The 20000-nt window shown below is 40.0% G+C and overlaps 1 protein-coding gene and 1 long non-coding RNA gene across 2 annotated transcripts in view; both read left to right on the top strand.

Annotated features, from left to right (window-relative positions):
• The window catches only part of LOC138045508 (uncharacterized), a 3657-nt gene extending 3289 nt beyond the window's left edge, over window positions 1-368 (top strand). The window contains exon 2 of the long non-coding RNA XR_011131597.1: window positions 1-368. This exon is cut by the window's left edge and continues 502 nt beyond it. This is a non-coding gene — a long non-coding RNA (uncharacterized lncRNA).
• Window positions 369-6236: 5868 nt separating this feature from the next.
• LOC138046080 (adhesion G-protein coupled receptor D1-like) overlaps window positions 6237-20000 on the top strand; it is a 17255-nt gene continuing 3491 nt past the window's right edge. The window contains exons 1-8 of the mRNA XM_068892759.1: window positions 6237-6377; window positions 7043-7192; window positions 10820-11071; window positions 13599-13781; window positions 15562-15771; window positions 16360-16516; window positions 18019-18155; window positions 18909-19163. Coding sequence (XP_068748860.1) covers window positions 6237-6377; window positions 7043-7192; window positions 10820-11071; window positions 13599-13781; window positions 15562-15771; window positions 16360-16516; window positions 18019-18155; window positions 18909-19163 — 1485 coding nt within the window. The remainder of the gene's footprint in view (window positions 6378-7042; window positions 7193-10819; window positions 11072-13598; window positions 13782-15561; window positions 15772-16359; window positions 16517-18018; window positions 18156-18908; window positions 19164-20000) is intronic.

Below are 20000 nucleotides of genomic sequence, written 5' to 3'. Positions count from 1 at the left end.
CTTTGTTTTGTTCAATATTATTTCCACTAGAAAGAAATTTAATGACCATTAGAGTTTTGTCTGTGATAACGAAAAAGTTTCCTCTGACTAAAACCTATATTGGAAATTATGTAGGCATTTGGGGTGCTTTTTCACAGGGTTACATGTACATAGTATTAATTCTTATTTCAGTCCAATATTTTTGTTGAAAACTGTGCATGAGGACTTGTTCTCTTCATTCAACACTTGATTCATGTTGCTGATCTTGTTTTTCCAGAAAAAGTTATGTTGAGTTATTTCTGTTGGGATAATGGCAAAATTATTGACCTTGGGTGTTGTGATACTGCTAAATTGTAAAGCATTCTGAAAATTATATCTATTTTACCTTATTATAGTGAGCTAATTTTTTGGTGTGGTGTTACTCGCAGGTACTGTAAAACGCCAAAAAGCAATTTGTTACCTGGTATTTAGGCACCAAGAAATTCATGCGTTTGCGTATTGTGTTCATTGCAGTTTGTTCTCTGCATGTAAATAATAATATTAAAAATAGAACATGTTTAGTGTGTTACTGATTACAGCCGACCCATTAGAGCCTGTGGTGCTCAATATAATGCTGAGCAGTGTGCTGCTGTCAGTGGTGTGTGTGTTTCTTGTGGAGGTTTTTGTTTTCGTTTTTGATTTTCCTCTGCTTAATTTCCAGCTGCTGCTTTTATCCTTGAGGGTTTTCTTCCTGTCTAACTCATTCTGTGTAACTTGATGCTTCAGTTCTCTTGGCAGATTTTTTGCACTGACAAAGAAGGGGGCATAGAATCTATAATGAGGGGTAGGGGAAATTCAATTAAATGCAGATTATTATTGCAACTATTCCCACACTCACCTTCGTTGGTGAAATGAATTCATCTGTGCGACAAATCTGTAGTCTTTGTCAGCCAGTAGGAAGTGGCCCTCGCATATCATTTTCTAGTGTGGTGAACTGTTTTGCTGGCATCAAAAGCCGAAAAAAAGCGCGGCTCACATTGAACTAGAGCACCTTTGGAGACATTTTCAGAGTCTCTAAACGGACAAAAGCAGCTTACTTTGTTGAATTAACTCGCCTTTGCAAAGAGTCGCATTACTTGAAAAACCAGACATTCTCTCAGCAGTCACTGGCAGTAGTTGACATATTTTATTTTGCTTAGCTACACAAAACATGGCAAGGAACGTTGTTAAAGGGCAAAAAAATAATTCCGGGGTTTGTTGTCAATACTTGTAGCTGATTCAAATACACAGGCAGCCGCTCTGTCGCCGCGGCTTTAAGCGGAAAAACGTATTAGAGGAACAATGTCAACAAGATCTTAACTCAGAAGTTAAAAACATCCGTTTTACATGCATTTCATGAAAACTTACGACCCAAAACCCCCACAAACGTTTTCGAGTGGCATGAAAATATGAAGCACTGGACTTCGCTTTTCTGTGTAAAACCTGTTACAACTTGAGTCAAGTGTGAAGACGAACACTAGAGGCAAAAAAAACCTGCTTCTCTTCAAACTTCGATTTGAACAGGTCTCTCTTAGGTTGTGAAATCGAAAGTCCACCTTTAAAGAGCTCTTAAAAAATTTCATATCGACGAAAAAAAAGTCATATTTGATATGTTTTGCGAGAACAATTAACCTCCAACATATCTCTTTTCTGAGCTTAAAGAGTAACCGATCACCTTAAGAAACGCAAAAAACCTGTCCCTTGTCTAAACAAGGAGCGTCAAATTAAGCTTCGAAGCTGGGCACAAACTCTGTTAGTTTAGGCGAATTGGTTTTGGTCCGATCTCTTCCCTGACGGCTCTGAGTGATCGTCGAAAGATGTCAGATTCAGATTATCTTTTCTTCAAATTTCTCAGAGGAAGGACAGCGGCGCGACAGCATCCACAATGACGTGTTGGATTTTGATTTGTCGTCCGCCATTTTGAAAATGGAATGGCGGCAACACAAGTGTGATTCTAGTGCGCATGTCTAGCGGTTTTTGCGCTCTGTCGTACATGCCACCTTAATCCAATTTGTACTCTTGCTTTCCGAAGTTGACACGAAGTTTTCCGAAATTAACAGACTTCGGAAGGCGGCCAAAAAGCACCCGAAGACTTCCGAACGTTTCCGAAGTAGACCAGAAGACTTCCGAAGCTTTCCGAAGTTTACCCGAAGACGTCCGAAGATTTCCGAACCTGACCCGAAGAATTTAGAAGGTGTCCGAGGTTCAACCAAAGTCTTTCGAAGATTTCCGACGTTGGACCGAAGAGTTTCAAAGGTTTCTGAAGTAAACATGAACGGATCGGAGGAGATATATACAAAGCTCACCGTTACCGCGTTCTGATTGGTTGATGGTAATTTTGTTGAGTATACTATAAATAAAACTAGATGCTTCTGTGAAGCATACACTGGCTTGCCTGTAGTACGTGCTACAGAAAATCAGAAGGCACTGAATTGTGTGGTATTGAAATACAGCATTCCAGTCTCTGAAGAATAACAAATAAAAGAGAAGCGAGAAACATTGGCTTCTGGGCTGACATGTTGATAATTTTCAAGTTCCCTCACAACTTCTTTTCACCACAAGTGTGCCCTATGAGCATCCGAAAACTTTGTAATACTAAACTTCACTGAAGTCAAGCCCTGTTTCGCGGGGTTAGTGTTGGGATGGGAGACCAAAACAATAAACCCCTCATAAAAAACAGAAACATCTGACCGAAAATACTATTAACGCTAACAAATGCGAACTCAGCAAGGTACAGATTCTGTTAGCTTGCTTTATGCAAAACAAATATTGATGAAAAAGCAAATAAATATTGATACACAGTTTTCAGAAAGAGCAGAAGGAAGTTTCCCGGACGGTCGATCGAGAATAAAATATTTACGACATGAAAACAACATTAATTTTGAACCGTGAATATAGAATATAAAAAGTTACGATCAGCGACAAACATTTTGGGAGATTTTTGCTACGTTAAAGTAAATTGCAAAATCGAAAGTGACATGGCCGGAATTCAGCGGGCGCCGTGATTAAGTTAATACCGCGGCATGTTTAATCGCCAAACAGTGAAGCATCTGTGTCAAATGATGGCAAGATACCGGGTTTTTGTAAGTTTCTTTTTCTGTCAAGTGTTATGAAGTTTGACAATGAAATGAGCGAAGTCAAAACAAAGATCACAATCGCCCAACTTTTGTTTATGCAAAGTCAAAATTTACTCTCCAAGACGCGTACGACGTTATTTATCACCAGGTAATTCCATCATTTTGGAAATAGCAGCTACTTTATTATTCATCTGCGTCACAAGTTTTCACTGATTTTGGGCTTCATTTTGTTGAAACTCAAGCACGCTTCCAACAGGCCTGTGAACCCTTCCTGCTTACAGAGCAATACTAAAAAACGTCTCCCATATCACATTTGAACCTTAAGCTCGAAAATTCAATACACAACATGATATTATAATTCACAAAGGCAGAAAATACCACAGAATCCTTTTCCAGTTGTCGAAGTCCAGTACTCGTCGCTTTTGAGATTCATGCCTAGTTTATTCAACTGACTTTCCATTATTGAGCTCCATAAGGGTATATTTTGTTTAAGGATCCACTAAAACGCCATTCGCGTTGGATGACTTTCGACGCCATTGCAGGCTAAGTTAATGATTCTACTGTGTCCACCAGAGAAATCTATGCAGTTCCACTACCCTCTTGATCCTAAGAAAATACGCGCAGAAGGCTCTATACACAAAGACACCACTTACCAGGGGAGTGACAGGCAAGACTTTTACCGACACGGAAAAAAAAAAAAGAAAAAAAAAAAGGATAACAAACAAACTAAACGCAGACCTCGACTGGGTTTGCCCATAGGCAACCCAGTAAAAAATCGCACGACCTTCTCGTAGAATTCGTGATTTTGAAAGTTCGCAAAATGCAATCGCCTAAAGGCTAAAGAGACAAGCCACAGATTCTCTGAATAAATATACATTAACTCATAATGATATACTTTATGTACCTCTTTTCTCTTATGCCAGGTGTGGAAAAGTGCCCGGCTCAAGTTATACAAGATATTGCGTGGGCGGCAACTGCTGCAGCTGGGATCGACATACAGCCGTGTCCGAATGGGACCAGCGGTAAGTCAACATACAAGATGCGCCTGAGCCTTGGTCACCCTTGCATTTATTAACAGAATAAAACATAAATAATGTATACGCAGATTATTTGACAAAATCCCATTAAAATTTGATCTAGACGAATGCAAATTTGTTTTACCTGATTGGTTTTTGTTTCTTTGGCAATGTTCTTAACCATTTAGAATGCTATCTCGTCTAATCCGCTTCCAGTTTTGATTCTAATTTTCATATATGAAAACTTACTAAAGCTTTTTCATTCTACAAAAATGCAATTCCATTCTCTTGTCGCTCTCTCTGTTTGAACAAGTCAAAAACAAATTATTCTTAACCGGGATTGCATGAAAGAAAGAATATCTTTATTCCGCTTCTACGTTCGAAGCATTTAATACCATCGACATCTTGGTGGGGAACTCAAATAAAGCTTTTTCCGACAAAATGTTTGCGCGCGTACGCTTTGTGTGAAAATGTCGTCTGTTCTCGGTATAAAACTGAATATTTATCTCACTGAAATTTAATACCATTGTAGGAAACGCATCACGTGAGTGTTTCAACGACGCAAAGTGGAAGGACCCAAGTTTCCTCGGCTGCAGCTCATTTGGGTTCATCTCACTCAAAGATCAGGCAAGTATCGCCCGCGATAAAAGCGCCAAGTGCGATCAGCACCCTTTCAGCGGTATTTTGGGAGAGATTCGTAAAAATCTTCAGTTAAACGAGCCTTAAAATCGGATAAGATGGAATGAAATTCCTCTAGGGACTCTAAATATAAATAGAAAAAATTGATTGTAGACATTATTTCCGATGCGGCTTCAAAGTTTGCAGACTGATGCCTTCTTTCACTACGATAACCATTGTCCGTTTTCTCTCAGATCGAAGCAGCCACAAATGGCTTCCAGTCAAACACGAGCGTCGGAGAAGCCTTGTCCCAACTCGTGAACGTAACAAGACCAATAACAAACAATGTCACAAGGCCAACAGAGATATACGGTGGAGATTTGTTGATAGCAGTTGATATTCTCGTGCTGTTGGCGGAGTATAATAACGCGAGTCAAGGCAGTATAAGTTCAGAGGAGCACGTAAAGGATCTTGCACAAGTAGTCAGCAATTTACTGGAGCCGGATAACGCTGTCACTTGGTTAGGCCTTGAACAGGTAAGCTTATAAATAAGGGTCAGCTTGAGACTGGAGACAGTGTGGCCCAGTGGTTAGGACGCTTGCCTTGAGATCCGGAGATCCGGGGTTCAACACCCTTTCTGACCACTCGTTGAATTTCATCCTGGTAGTCCCTGGTTCAACTTCCTGGTAATCGCTGGTTTAACTGTAATTATTAAATTCTCAACCTCGGATAATGCATTTCGCGTGCTCTGATTGGTTCACTCAATCTCGGTTATCAGCTCATATACCTTAGCTTGACCTTATATGGTAAATGATTGCGCTAAGCGTTGCTACGCTAAAAATTTCTTCCCCGGAAAGCGAAATTTCTTTCTGAAGCCAAAATAGAAAAAAAAAACTTTTTTTGTGGAAAGTTTGGATCAATTCCGACGTTTAGAAGTACGCGAAAAGGCAAGAAATGTTTTTGTGATGAGCCGACGTCTGTCTGACCTCAAGGTATTACACAACATCGCATCTTCATCAAGTTTTCTCGAATTCGCTGGGAATTTCTCGCTTTTTTCGTTCGTATTTCGTACTTTCAAATTTTGGGAGTTTAATGAGACTGGTTATAGCCAACTCGGCGCTACGCGCCTCGTTGGCTATTTACCATCTCATATCCAACAAGCGCAAATGGAATAATTGTTAAATAGCCAATAGCTAAGTTACCTGCCTTAAAAATAGAAGCGAGGCTGTGGGTAACCCTGTTTTGATACAAATATAGACTAATTAGAATTACAGCAGTGAGGTCTGTATCAATACAAGGTCAACGGCAGCCTCGCAGCCATTCATAGACCAGGTCACTGAGCACACAACTGTAAATGCCTCCGCCCAGTTGGAATTCCTTAAGTTATTACTGTATCAATGAATGTTTCATTATCTCGGTAAAGAGTCAGTTCAAGAGCTGAGAAGATGTTGGCGTTGAATTTCCAAACGAAACCCGCAATAATGCAACGAATTATTCAAAATTATATTTGATATAACAAGCCCCAGATATGTCCAGAAAATGCACGTACTTAGATTTCAATAAGCGTCACAAAGTGTCCCCTTGCTCTTCTCTCCAACTTCAACATCATTCGTGTCTCCGAATACAGACAACTGACGTCACAAGATGTCCCCCAAATACTGCTCCTCAAGTATGGATAAACAGCGGCATTTACCCTCATTTGAAACAACGCTAATACTAGTACATGTGCATTGCAGTTTTTCTTGCTGCTACATAAGTTAAAGTGGTACTATGATCCAAGAATCATTTCCTTTTTTTCTTCAGATTTTGAAAGCGTGTTCGCTTAACACTTAACTGGCAAAATTTTGAGCTTTGAGTTTTATCCAAAGGCTGTTTATTTTGAGTGTAAGTTTGGGATTTCACTGTCTTCCATTACTCACGTTCAAAACTGACCGATTGGACCTCAGAGGGTTGGATCTAGAGAAAATGACGTCATTTACTCACCAGCTTAAAATTTCAGCGTGTAAACGAAATTTATTATATATGCAAAACACGGGTTTAATAGTCTGAAAGCCCGAAACTCCCGTGCTGCATATTAATTCAGCCGCGTACACACGCATTGCATTCTTAAACTAGTGACTCTTTGACGTCATTTTCTCCTGGACCCAGCTCTCTCAAAATTTTAAAGTTAGTGATGGCGGACCAATAAATAAGAAAATTCCAGTTAAAGTAAACAGGTGTCCTTTTAAAATCTGAATTTAAAACTTGGGTCAAATAGTGTTTAGTTAACATAGTTTTGAAATCCAAAGAAAAAAAAAGTTTTTTGTTTAAGAAACGCCTGCATTTCATCCACAGGAAGGGCAGGGGAGAGGTCGAGCATTGGTCAATGCAGTTGATAATTATGGACTGGGAGTTGCTGCCACATTAAATAAATCTACAAAGACTAGGACAGTCGCAACAAAGAACTTAATGCTAACCATAAAAAGGATTACTCCGGAAAGTCCGGTAAGATCATTTGTAGGTCTCGGTAAAAGCGATCATCGCAGAAATTCAGTTTAATTTTTTTTCGAAAAAAAGTATTTGTACCCGAAATAAATGATTTTTAGAATAGTTTTTGTCAATTTCCTTTGCGTCCTAACGTCAAAAACGCTTTGTTTCAGAACAGTGGGACAACCGCAACTCGTCACTGTGACAGTTTATCAAGATGGTGGCGCCCTTTTTAAGCGATTTTAAAATTATGTTTCTTCTTATGCCAACATTTTCTTTCAGGGAAGTTCACAAAAGTTTAATCAAGAAGATTGTTGCATCCGGTTTAAAATTATTTTCAGTAGGCGATGAGGTTCTCTTTAACCCGTTCCTCGCCGATAGTTGACAAGTCATGCTTTAGGCGACACAACAACAATATAGAGGATATTAGCGTCTGTTCTGCGGCATTTTGTAATAACGATTGCGGCATTTTGTAATAATGTGCGCATTGTGTAATAACGTGTGCAGCTTTTGTAAATAAATCTAACCTACGCATTTTGTAATATTTGTAAGTGTGCGCAAATTGTAATGAGGTCTTTCCAATGATGTTAATGTGGTAACCGACATCGCTGACCTTTATGGTTGTTGATTGTTAATTAGTATGAAATGAATACGTAACATTCATACTTATTTAACATTTACCTTAGTACAATTACTGAAGACTGTTCTTTTGCAAATTTTCTGATGTACGGGCAGCCAAAACCTTGTCCTTTGGTTCTCGACCTCGATCCGAGGATTTATTGATATTCAATATGGCGGATTTTAACTAAGGGAGTGGGCCATGAACCGTGGACTCAGAAATTGGGCCTCAGGGTGCAGTAGTTTACATCTTAATTCATTACACAGCGTTGTTTGCAGAGGGGGATGGGGGAATTTTAATTCTGGTCAATTACAAAAGAGTGCTGTTTTTGAAGTGTCCCTAAACGTTTTGACAAGGATTGAAGGCCACGAGCCACCGGTCGTAAAACCCCTGGGTCCGTGAGGGGTTGTTATAACACGGAAGAATGCATAGGGATATCTGGAGTCTACCATCTCTCCTGCCACGAAAGTACTGAAAGAAAATCGCAATTCTAAAACTTTGAACAGCAACTTTTATTACTTATTACAACGTATTTAACTTTAAACTTCATAGTACATGGTGCATTTTAAATAAGTTATTGTATCTTCCGGCAAAAAGCTGCTTTAACAGGTAACAGCATTAATTAACAAAGTATAGCAATAACAACAACCGAACACGTGCTGATACAGAAAAGCTACTAAAACTTAAACTTATGGCATATAACTCGAGCCATGCATGGTGCCAACCGTTGCTATTAATTATACGTCTGAACTCAAGGATCAATCCACTGGAAGGACCAAACTCCTTTATGAGCCGCCATACACTGATTATACCCGGGGATCCGTCTCAATGGTATATTTTCGGTAACAAGCAAGTGAAAGTATCGGCTCACTGGCGAAATCGAGAGAAAGCATTTCTTAGTCGCTGGAAAAGAATGCAGGGATCACTGGGCTTTGAAGATCGTACAGCTGTTTTAAAAATCATAGCAATTATCTCGCTTGGAAGGTGGTCAAATGAACTTGTCTTTTTTCTCCTTCTTTGCTGACGCATTATCATTCAAGTCCAATCGATACGTTTAATTTATCGGCTGAAAATCGTGGAAAACGCACCAAAAACGCTTCAATTTTGCAAAATTGTCTGGGGGGCATACCCCCAGAGCCGCCTAGAAGAATGGTCCCTTTGGCCCCATATCATGGTTACTGGTTGATCACGTGACAGACGTCTAGCTAAAACCTTGATTCACTGCATACCAAAAGAGAATTTTATTAAAAGGGGAAGGAATACATGGAATTGTTATTTCCCTAGACATCAAATCAAAAAATGCAACGCAACCCCATCAGTTGTGCAATAGCCGCTTACAGGAGTCTGTCGCTTATTAATGCGTCTGATACTTGGTTATGTTTCCTCCTGAGTGTAATTTTGACAGTAAAGCAAAACGACCGTGTGAAGGATACAAAAATATTTGTCAGGCAATCAGATTGTGGCTAGTGAAGATTAAGATTGCGACAGTAGAATATCCACCCCCCTCCCAAAAAGATAGTACAGGGCACTTGACTGCCAAAAATCCCTAGAAGTTAAAAAAGTCCCTCCCCTCCCCCTTCCATCACTTCTGTCGTCGTTAAGGATGGCATCCAAACATTTCGATTGAGAACCATTTAGGTTAGGTCCATCTACTCAGTATTCAGTTTAACGAACTAAGATACCCACAACAAAAACGAAACACTAGAGAAGCCAGAGAAAGAATAAACGGATAAAGGATCACAACTGCGGTGATCGCATCGTTTGTATTTCCGCAGTTACCACCATTCATTCTAAACGGAAGTTAACACAGTATTGTACAGTAGACAAAAGTGATTAGCGCTGTGCATTTAATCCCGACTCCTCTGTGCCCTGTGATACCTCATTACAATTTGCGCCAGACATTATCACAATTTGCGTACACTTACAAATACTACAAAATGCTGCAGCCCTTTTTACAAAATGCGTAGGTTGGATTTATTACAAAATGCTGCACACGTTATTACACATTGCGCACATTATTACAAAATGGCGCAATCGTTATTACAAAATGCGTCGTTATTACAATAAGCCGCAGAACAGCGTTCTTCAGATTGGAGTACGAGTTTCTGTACTGGGCACGCGCATTACGTTTAATAGAGAGAATTTTTTCGAAATTCGCGTGCTCAGAACTGAGAACCCGTTCTTGTACTCTTGAAGGTCGCTATGTATATGGCCGTGTGGGGATATGAATTCTATCTTCGAGTGCTGATAGTATCTCTCGCGAGTGAGCAGAGCAAACGAGTCCGAGATACTATCTACGCGTGGAGATTCGTATCCCCAAGCCGCCATGTAAGGTTCTGTTTATTATAATATAGATATCAATGAGTTATGTCCAGATTAAAAACAACGTGTTTTACTCATTCCCGAAAGGGCGAAAAAGTGGTCATCAACCGCTAAAACACTTATATTATGTAACACGATACTAGATATGAAAGTTATGAAAAACTAATCATGACAATGTTAAAAAGAATCATAAAAATGTTAATGTAGTAGAGAAAAATTATATAACAGGACAAAAGTCTCCAAGGAAGGAAGGAAGGAAAGAAGGGAGGAAAGAACGGAGGGAGGGAGGGAGGGAGGAACCTCACTTTTAATGGGTTAATCGTGTTAGTAACTATGACGACACCTACATCCTCACGTGTGAAGGGAGCTTAAGCAAGCGCGTTTTTGAGACGCGGACGGCAACCGGAAGAGAACCTTTCGCGTGCCAGGACGGTGGTGTCTCCAAACTTTTTATACTAATCATCTCTAATGGAGAAAAGATACTTGGCAAGGCAACTGTGGTTGTGTAAAGACAAGTTAAAAGGGGAAACAGCTCACTTCCAGTTGCCGTCCGCTTCTCAAAAATGCGCGTGCTTAATTAAGCTCCCTAATATCTTCAATGCGCACGGTGAAGATACGAGTTTTTTAGATAAAGGAAAATCCAAGTATTTCATCAATATCTATATAATGAAAAGCATTTCTATTTTCTTTCTTTTCCCGTTCAGGTGAAAAATGAGGGTCTGAACGTCTCTTACGAGCAAAGTTCCATCCGTCTGCCTTCAGAAGCGTTCCATTCGAGCGTTTCCCGTTTCGTGAGTGTGATTTATCTCACGCTGAATGATGTCTTCTCGCTGAACAAAACAAAATCTGAAGACGTGGGTACCTTACCAAACACCACTGTGGTCTCAGCGACTGTCCTTCCAGCTCCTCCGGAGAAATTTAATGAGCCAGTCAAGATCGTTCTTCAAAACAGAAGGGTAGGGTGCTCTTTTTCGCTTCAAAATTAATTCAAAAACTGCCAAATTTCGGTACCGTTTTTAAAAATAAAAAGGCCCCATATCTTTTAACTACAAACGTTAGACGTTCAATATCATCAGTGGAAATCTACTACAGTATTTGCTGGTTATTCAGTCTACAAATCAGTCAAATTCATGATAATTCTGGTGATTTGTTTGTTACGACATCACTTCGCCACTATTAGCTGCGACTCTAGAGATTATTTGCAAACCATGTTTTACTCAGTCTTCGGACAAGGTCCTCGTTAGTCCTGTTCCGGGACTCCTTCTTACCCCGCCCTGAAAATGGGCTTGGAACCTAGGCGGAAAAAGAGAGAGTCCTGTATTACTTGCAGGCGCATGCTCGGAATAAGCCAATCATATTGCATTAGATGCCAGGCTGGATATGTAAATAGAGGCAACCTTGAAACTCCGACAAAAAATCGTAAATTACTGTGTGATTTGCAGTGTCGAGGAAAGAGAACATCTAAATTATGCCTCGTCGTGACCAAACGAGAAGAAAAAACCCCGATCGCAGTGATGTTGGAAAATTATTGCCGAATAAATGTAACGACTGAGAGATCGCAATAAGTCGATACAAAGGCTGAATTAGTAAATATAGCATAGGATTTCACTAAGCGACAAAACAGCTCGGAGTCAGAATTTCATATTATCTGCATTACTTTACCTCTAACAATGAGTTTCAGAAGGAAAGTGCTTTTAAGTAGCAACAATAAAAGCAACGTGACACACGCTTTTACGTAGCATTTTTCATCCTTATTAATTAATATTCACGAACAAATTTTGAACAGAAAAAAAAATCGTGATAATTAACGTCCGAATAATCGATGTTTGACTGTGCATATATATGTATAAATTTAATAGGAACATCATTGCTTCATCTTTGCGTTATCAACACAAACTGGTATGTAAAGAAACAAATAGTCCAGGTTGTGATTCAATTTCGTTTAGCTTTTTATCTGACTTAATCAGGAATAATGCTCAGTTTTTCTGTCATGCAATCGTCTTTCAGTTTTTCCGATATAAAAATCATTCCAGTCTCAAGGTACGATTTTTCAGGGGAACCCAACGAATCTGTTTCTCACATTATCTGTTCCCCAGAGGAATCTTTCTGGCTGGCAAAAATACGGGTGTTTCGATGAGCTGGCTGGGAAATTTTGTTATTGATAGAGGTTTTGCCCGGGAATTACTGACTTTTTCTAGCTGTAGAAACTCTGAATACTGAGGACTAGAAGAAAAAAAAAAAAAAGGAAGGAACCCCTTCCCTCTCCCAGAGAATAGTCACAAACATACGACGGCTGGTCAGAGTGATTGCGCTTGCGGAAATACCTGTTTTGTCCCGGTTTTGTCGCTTTTGTTCGGTCGTTTTAGATCGGGGGATTTGAAAGCGCGCGAAATTCCTGGCTGGGAAACCAACCACTTTTATCTAGCTGGCTGGGAAATTTCTTGTGTGTCTTGCCGGGAAAAAGGAACAGATAATGTTTTCCCAGCAACACGAAAAACACCTGAAAATGCCTTAATAACATTTATTGTCATTAACTGGGGTATAATAATACATTTTACAACAAATTGGTCGTTGGGTGCCCCTGATTTTTGTCCCATACAACAAGCTTACGACAGTCCTACGACACAACTTTCGATTGTCCCAGGGTTTTAAAAATGTTTCAAGATGCTACGACATTTTTCCTGACCTACACGACAGTCGTAGGCCTGTAGTGAGTTTGTCGCATGCGTCAAAAGTAGTTCCGTCGAAATCGGCCCTTGCAAAACGAGATTTTCTGATGGTGCAGCTGACTTTAGAGAGACTTGGCATCGAGTTTACATGGAACGGCAAACGACACCGCCAGGCCGCGGCTTTTGACGAAAGTGTAAAAATTACTTTTATTGTTATTTATACTCTTTGTTTCGAAGCGTTTCTCGATATCTGTAACACACAAGAAATGAGATGAATTCGGACAAGCTTATTTGATTTCAGCAAAATTTAAACTTTATCCCAACGTTTAGCGTTTGCTTACCCTGGTGCCAGAGGTTTTTCTTCTCCTTCTCGGCTGCCGCGACAACGACGACAGCGATCAGTGAAAGAACAAAATTCTCTGGTTTCGGTTTCGGTTTCGGTTTCGGTCTCACTTCCATGTAATGTTTTCTGTCCAGTTGATGACTCTCGGTTCTGATTGGTAGATAGTCAAACATCCACGTAATCCAATTTGATGGGTTGGCATGATTGAAACAACCGAGGGGAAAGTGAGGGATATTTGTCACATTTATGGCTATATCTGAAGACGAAGACGAAGACGAAGACAAAGACGAAGACGAAGACGAAGACGAAGACGAAGACGAAGACGAAGACGAAGACGAAGACGAAGACGAAGACGAAGACGACGACGACGACGAAGACGACGACAAAGGAGGAAAATCTCTTGGACCAGGGTACCGTTTGCCGAAAACGCGATGATAAATCTTTCTTTTACCTCTCTTTTTTATCCTTTAGCTGAGCGATCCATCCGGGGCCTCATCAAAAGCAACATGTGTCTTCTGGCAAAAGGGAGAGGACGCAGTATGGAAAACAGACGGTTGCGAGCTGGTGCCAAGTGAATCTGACGCAAAGATGACTACGTGCAAATGTGATCACCTGACCATATTTGCGTCCCTCATGGATCCGTTTGACTCCACTGTAAGTTAACCAAAGATAGGAAATGCTCTACTCAGTGTCAAATTAACAATTCAGAAATACATATTTATTTGCCGGGAGTCCGTATGGGAAAAACCGTGCCTGAGGTCTTAAGGTTCCTTCGTTTGGAAACTTTCGCAACAATTTCAATTTCCCGCAATTAGCGCGACAAAATGTCGGACCGTGGTCCGTATCGTAAAGAGCTGGACCTGTTACGAGCACGCTATTGGCCAATCAAATTCAAAGATTTAGGATTCCAGCTCGCTGAGATGTTCAGAAAAAAATAATTTGGCGTTATTTCAAGTCTTCATCATGGCTTATGTTAAAACTAATTATCGGTCACGTGATCGCAAATCACGTGACCATTTCAACACACTGTGCACGAGTGGGCGTGACTCCTTTCAGGGACGAGAAACGGCTCTTTTAGTTTCAACTTCTTAAATTAAGGCACACTGTTGCTACGTAACATGAGCGTACAATTCATGTCAACATATTTCCAACGTCAAGTGAAACTATGATTCTCGCAGTTTTGAACGCAGTTTTAGCAATTGCTTAGAAAAGCCGAAAAAATTTAGGACTTCAACGGGGTTTGAACCCGTGACCTCACGATGCCGGTGCGACGCTCTAACCAACTGACCTATGAAGCTACTGACGTTGGGAGCTGGTCATTTATGGGTTCTGGTGTTCCCGTGATAAATGAGTTAACGAATGAAATGATATATGAAATGAATCAAATATTGAACTGCGGATATGAAATCAAGTGAAGCTATGATCCTCGCAGTTATGGAGGCAATTTTAGCAATTGCGTAGAGAAGCCTGAAAAAAATTCAGGACTTCAACGGGTTTGAACCCGTGACTTCGCGATACCAGAGACGCTCTAACCAACTGACCTATGAAGCCACTGATATTGGGAGCTGGTCATTTGTGGATTCAAATGTTCCCGTGATGAATGAATCAGTGAATGAAATTATATGATAGCGGAGCTCCGCGCGCCGAGCACCATGGGTAAGAAAATATAGTAAACCATCTGTGCGAGAAAATTTGGTTTTGACCACCGTACGTCCGTCCACCCCTCCATGTATGCCAATGTGACCAGTATCACCTGACCATATCGTGGCCATACTCCAATTCTCGTTGCAAGCGAAGCTGGCATGTTTCAATTGCTTTTTTTCTTTTCCGTTCGTTTGCTGAGGATTTGCTCGTTTTCTTTTAAAACTCATGGGATAATAGTTGAGCAATGAGTTTTCTAAAGAAGAAAGCGAAGAAAATGATTTAATTAAGCAGTAACCAGAAACAATTCGAAAACCTTTTATTTTCACTAAGCCTACAGCCAGTAAGAAAAAGCAGCCCGGCAGCTCCGCTTTTAGGCTTGGCTAAATCTATATATTATCAATCATATATTGAACTGCGGATATGAAATCAAGTGAAACTATGAACCTCGCATCCCTCACCAGTGGCGTATACCGTAAATGAGGAAGTTGTTGTTTGTTGTGTAAACTGTATACAGTAATGACGATTAATTTTGTACTTTATGCAGAAGCATAATTATTTCCATTTACACTATATTGCTTTCTGGGGTTAGAAACGCCAGCTCCGTTTTTAGCCTTGGCTCAATCTATATATTCCAGTGGATAGCGTTATCCACCTTTTGAAGAACCGAGACCTGGAATCCAACGCCAGCTCCACAATTCGTAAACGTCCTACTCGAGATAATTAAGACGGGGTCTTTTAATTCTTGAAGATAAGAATAACAGTTTAAACTAGTTTTTTTGTCTATTTTGAGATCGAAGAACCTGACAAAAAAGCCCTTGAAATGGTTTCAATTATTGGTTGCACCATCTCGCTGATTGCTGTACTTGTAACTATTGCTGTTTCTCTGGTGTTCTGGCGTGCAGTAAAAAGTCCGAGAGCTGAAGTTCTTCTCAACCTGTGCGTTGCAGTCGCATTGTCGTGCATATTTGTTATCGTTGAAGGATCGGCGAGGGGCAGCAAGGTATGTTTCAATATTCAGACGGTTTATCTCCTGTTTTTCACAGTTTGCGGTACAGTGAGGGGGGGGGGGGGGGGAAGGGGGTATCTTTCCTCCTTTATTTTCTCTTGGATATAATGAATGTAATGACAGTCCCACGCAGTTGTTTTCGTTTCCCGACTATCTGGGAGCCTGGAACAGCCTATGATCCCCTGTCCTCTAGGGACTTGTGAGACTTCTAGGCTATGTTTACTCCCGTTATATATTTTACCATCCAAATCTTTAGTTGTCTAAGAGAGTCGTCGAATTTGGCAGCGAATTGAAATCGATTGTTTTACAATGTTTCTATTATTGCCGGCAATATCCTTTCAAAAGAGAACATTGTTTAATAGTCGTCTTAGTTTTCCATTTTGTCTAGAAATCTCTCCCGCCAACGAAATTCAGTTATTTGATTTTTGCAAATAAGAGAGTGTTTCTTTGATAAATTGAGAGGAAGATAGATTGGCTTGATTCTTCATCCGGAATGCCAACATGGGCGCTGTGACGTCTTACGAAAACAAATGATTGGCCATCATGATTGACCGATTGTTCGATAAATTGATTGATTGACAGGCTGGATGCACTGTAGTTGCTGCTTTTCTTCACTACTTCCTGCTCTCTTTGTTTTCATGGATGCTGTGTGAGGGTGTGTTACTTTACATCGTATTGATTAAAGTATTTCGAGGAATCGCCGAGGAGAAAGTCAAATATTTCTACATTTTTGGCTGGGGTAGGTTTTCTCCCTCTCTCTCTCTCTCTCTCTCTCTCTTGATATAGCAATAAAATATTTTTTGCTAATCATACTTTCATATTTACTTTCTTTGTTTAGAGGCTCATGTTCACTTGAAAGAGATTGTGCGCCACCTTGAAATTCCCAAGTACGGAAAATCCGAAAATCACCAACCGCTGGAACTATTTTAAAAAAACGATACAAGCGCGCAATGGTATTTGGGTGAACGTGGGCCTTGAACACGTATATGAAGCGAAGTATTTCGAAAGTTCGGCATTTTAGAGACTTAATTAAAGTAAAAAAAAAAACAACAACAACAAACAAAAAAACAAAAAACAGTACACTAGCAGCCTTTGTGGCATGATTATGTGATTATGGTGCTGCAGTAAGAATCCCCCAACAGGAAGGGGTTTCTCTCCACTGACTCCACTAACTGAAATAGTAATCTCTAGTAAAGCGGGTAAGTGGGGGGAAATATTATGTGTGTGGATGGTGAGTTGAGGGAAAATCCTAAACAAAAATTAGTCTGTAAAATGAGGAAGAGGAATTCACAAAGCAAACTCTCAACCTCACAGTGGAGTTAGCAAAACATAACCAATTCTTCAGAAACAGCCAGATAGTAGTACATGTACAAGAAACTAAATCAAGTAAGAGGGATAAACAAACATTTGAACATGAAAATTATTCGTTCTTTAAAAATAAGAATAATTTTTCCTTTTCTCCAAACATTTGCAAAGTCTCCAGTAATCCTAAGCTGTGCTTTTCTTTGTTAAGAGGCTCATGTTCACTCAAAAGAGATTGCGCGTCGCCTTGACTTTCGCACAGACGCAAAATCCGAAAATCACCAACGAGTACCCAATCAAAACGCTTGAACTGTTTCAAAACAACGACAAAAGGGCGCAATGTCTTTTGGGTGAACATGGGCCTTGAACGCGTATATGAAGCGAAGTATTTCGAAAGTTCGGCAGTTTGCTTGCCGTGCTTATTTCACAGAAGACAAACTGTCTGGTTTTTTTTAACAGTCTTTTTATTTTTATAGCAATACATTTAACTTCCGGTGCAAGCATTTTCTACTGCACTAACATTACAGTACTTACAACTTGCATTACCATACTATACTATAATTACATACACCAAAAATCCAAGCTTCAGAAGAACATGTGAGACAAATGTAACTTACACACTGATCTGTAAATTGCTTTTATTTTTTTCCACTGCCCAATTTGCTGTTACGAAAAGCTAGGAAGGTTTCGAAATAGTAACTGCATGTTAAATAGTTTTGATATTCAAGATCACACGAGCGTAACTTCCATATGATGGTCCGTGCTAATCAGAAATATCTTGTAGTTTTTTTCTAAGTACTGTCAGTACTTGATAACTGTCCCTTACTCAGTAGCAGGAAAAAGCAATCCATTGATTTTTTGCTAACAACAAAACCTTCAATTGCCGCTTCTGTGATTCTAAATCACTATAACACGATGATTTCCCTTCTTTTAAAACAGGTTTTCCAGCCATCATCGTCGCCATCTCATTAGCCACTACACAAGCTGTGGGGTATGGTAACGCGCACGCGTGCTGGCTTGATGTTTCCAGCGGACTAATATGGGCTTTTATTGCACCTGCAATAACCGTCATTTTGGTCAGTAAAAATTTCTTACTATATGAATCTAAGAATACATATGAAACCCTCACAGCTAGCCTCCTCGTTCTTATAAACGGAAGCGTGGTTCTCACAAGAGACGCAAGCGATAAGTACAAGAACGCGCATGCGCTAGTGAGGAAGCCGCCGACACTCATAAGAACGCTAATTTTGGTTATTCTTATGCTTATCATATGCTTATTCTTATGATGGTGTTGTTTTAAGTGAGGACATGAGCGTAAGACTGTGAGCCAATCGATTAAATGAGTGTTGGGACGAGAGGGAATGGTCGCAAAATACGTTCTGCGCATTCGTATAATCCTGCGCCTATGTTGGGGGTGTCCCCAACATAGCACGAAGCTTCTTATGCTTATCCTTGGATCGCCAATGAGGACTAGGCTTAAATGGTCGCGTTCATACAGTCTTTCGTTTATTCGTTCATTCAGTCTGTCAATCAGTAAATCATTGATTCTTTGATGATTTCATTTCGTTCGTTCCTTCAGTTCAGTTCATCATTCATTCTTTCATAAATTCATTTTACTCGTTCAGTCAGTTATTCATTCAGGAATTTGTTGATTCGTTGATTTAGGAATTCGCTGATTGATTGATTGATTGATTCATTGGATCATAATGTATTCCCCCCTCCTCAAATTTTGTAGAAACTATATGTAGCTCAAAGTTCGAAGACTTTGCCATCCCATATAAGATCTAAAGGCCACACTGTTAATAGATTGTGAACGGTCCCTTTCACAGGTAAATATCGTGGTATTCATCTTAGTTATTCGTCAAATGATGGGCACGAGACGCGTTCAAAACAAGACACAAAAAGAGAAAGTCAAAGTTGGTGTCAAGGCCTCCGCGGTCATTCTTCCTTTGCTTGGAATCACGTGGCTGTTCGGACTCCTTGCCTTCAATTCAGCTACTATCGCTTTCAAGTATATTTTTGCCATCGCCAATTCTCTGCAGGGCCTTATGATTTTTATTTTCCATTGTTTGCTAAATAAACAGGTAAGAAACCAAACTCCGCTGCTTATTTATTGTAAATATTGGTCGAATATTGTTTTCTGTTTTGTCTGTAGCAATCTGTGCTTTGGGAGTTAAAATGATAATGTGCTGGCATACGCATCGTTTAGTGTTTAAACTCGGCAGATTCTCACGATTGACTATTTTTCGCGGCCTCGCGGAGCGTATATCTATATATATTTTTTACCAAAATGTTCCCGCATACTGGAGAAAGTGTGTCTGTCTCGCAGTGCGTTTCTCTTAGCTTTTTTCTCGCGTATGCAGCGGACTTTACTTCTTCTGGTGTCCGAAGCTGTAAATAGAGAGTTAAACTATTGGAATAGATGCAGACCTCTTTCTTCTTCAGGAGCCCTAATTCGCTAGGAGCTTCCTGGTTTTCTTTAAACGTATTGCTACTAATATCATGATATCATGATTCTCCTTGTTGACTGGCAAATTTAAAGCGCGGAAGAAATTGAATACAAAATAAGCGCGATCATAATTGATGTTCCGGAATGCATATTTTGATAAACTCCCGAGCCTCTTATAGTAATGTTTCTCGTGACGTCATCCACTGTTGTTAATATGCCAACCAGAACCTAATTGGTTGTTGAAACAATAGGGCCGTTAAAACGAGAGAAAATAAGCCGCGGCTTACTCTGGCCGCAGCGTACATAATACGCGGAAGGAACTATTTATACGAATGTAAACTCTCAGGCCAGGATAAGCCGCGGCTTGAGAAAGCCGTGAACGTAGATTTTGTACCATTTTTATACGGGGTGTTATCGTCTTATGTAAGCCACGGCTTATTTTCTCTCGTATAAACGGCCCTAATGACTTCTT

Source organism: Montipora capricornis, chromosome 4, assembly GCF_036669925.1.
Source record: "Montipora capricornis isolate CH-2021 chromosome 4, ASM3666992v2, whole genome shotgun sequence".
NCBI classification, from domain to species: Eukaryota; Metazoa; Cnidaria; class Anthozoa; order Scleractinia; family Acroporidae; genus Montipora; species Montipora capricornis.
The sequence above is the reverse complement of the archived record's forward strand: the minus strand, read 5'-3'. Positions and strand labels throughout refer to the sequence as shown.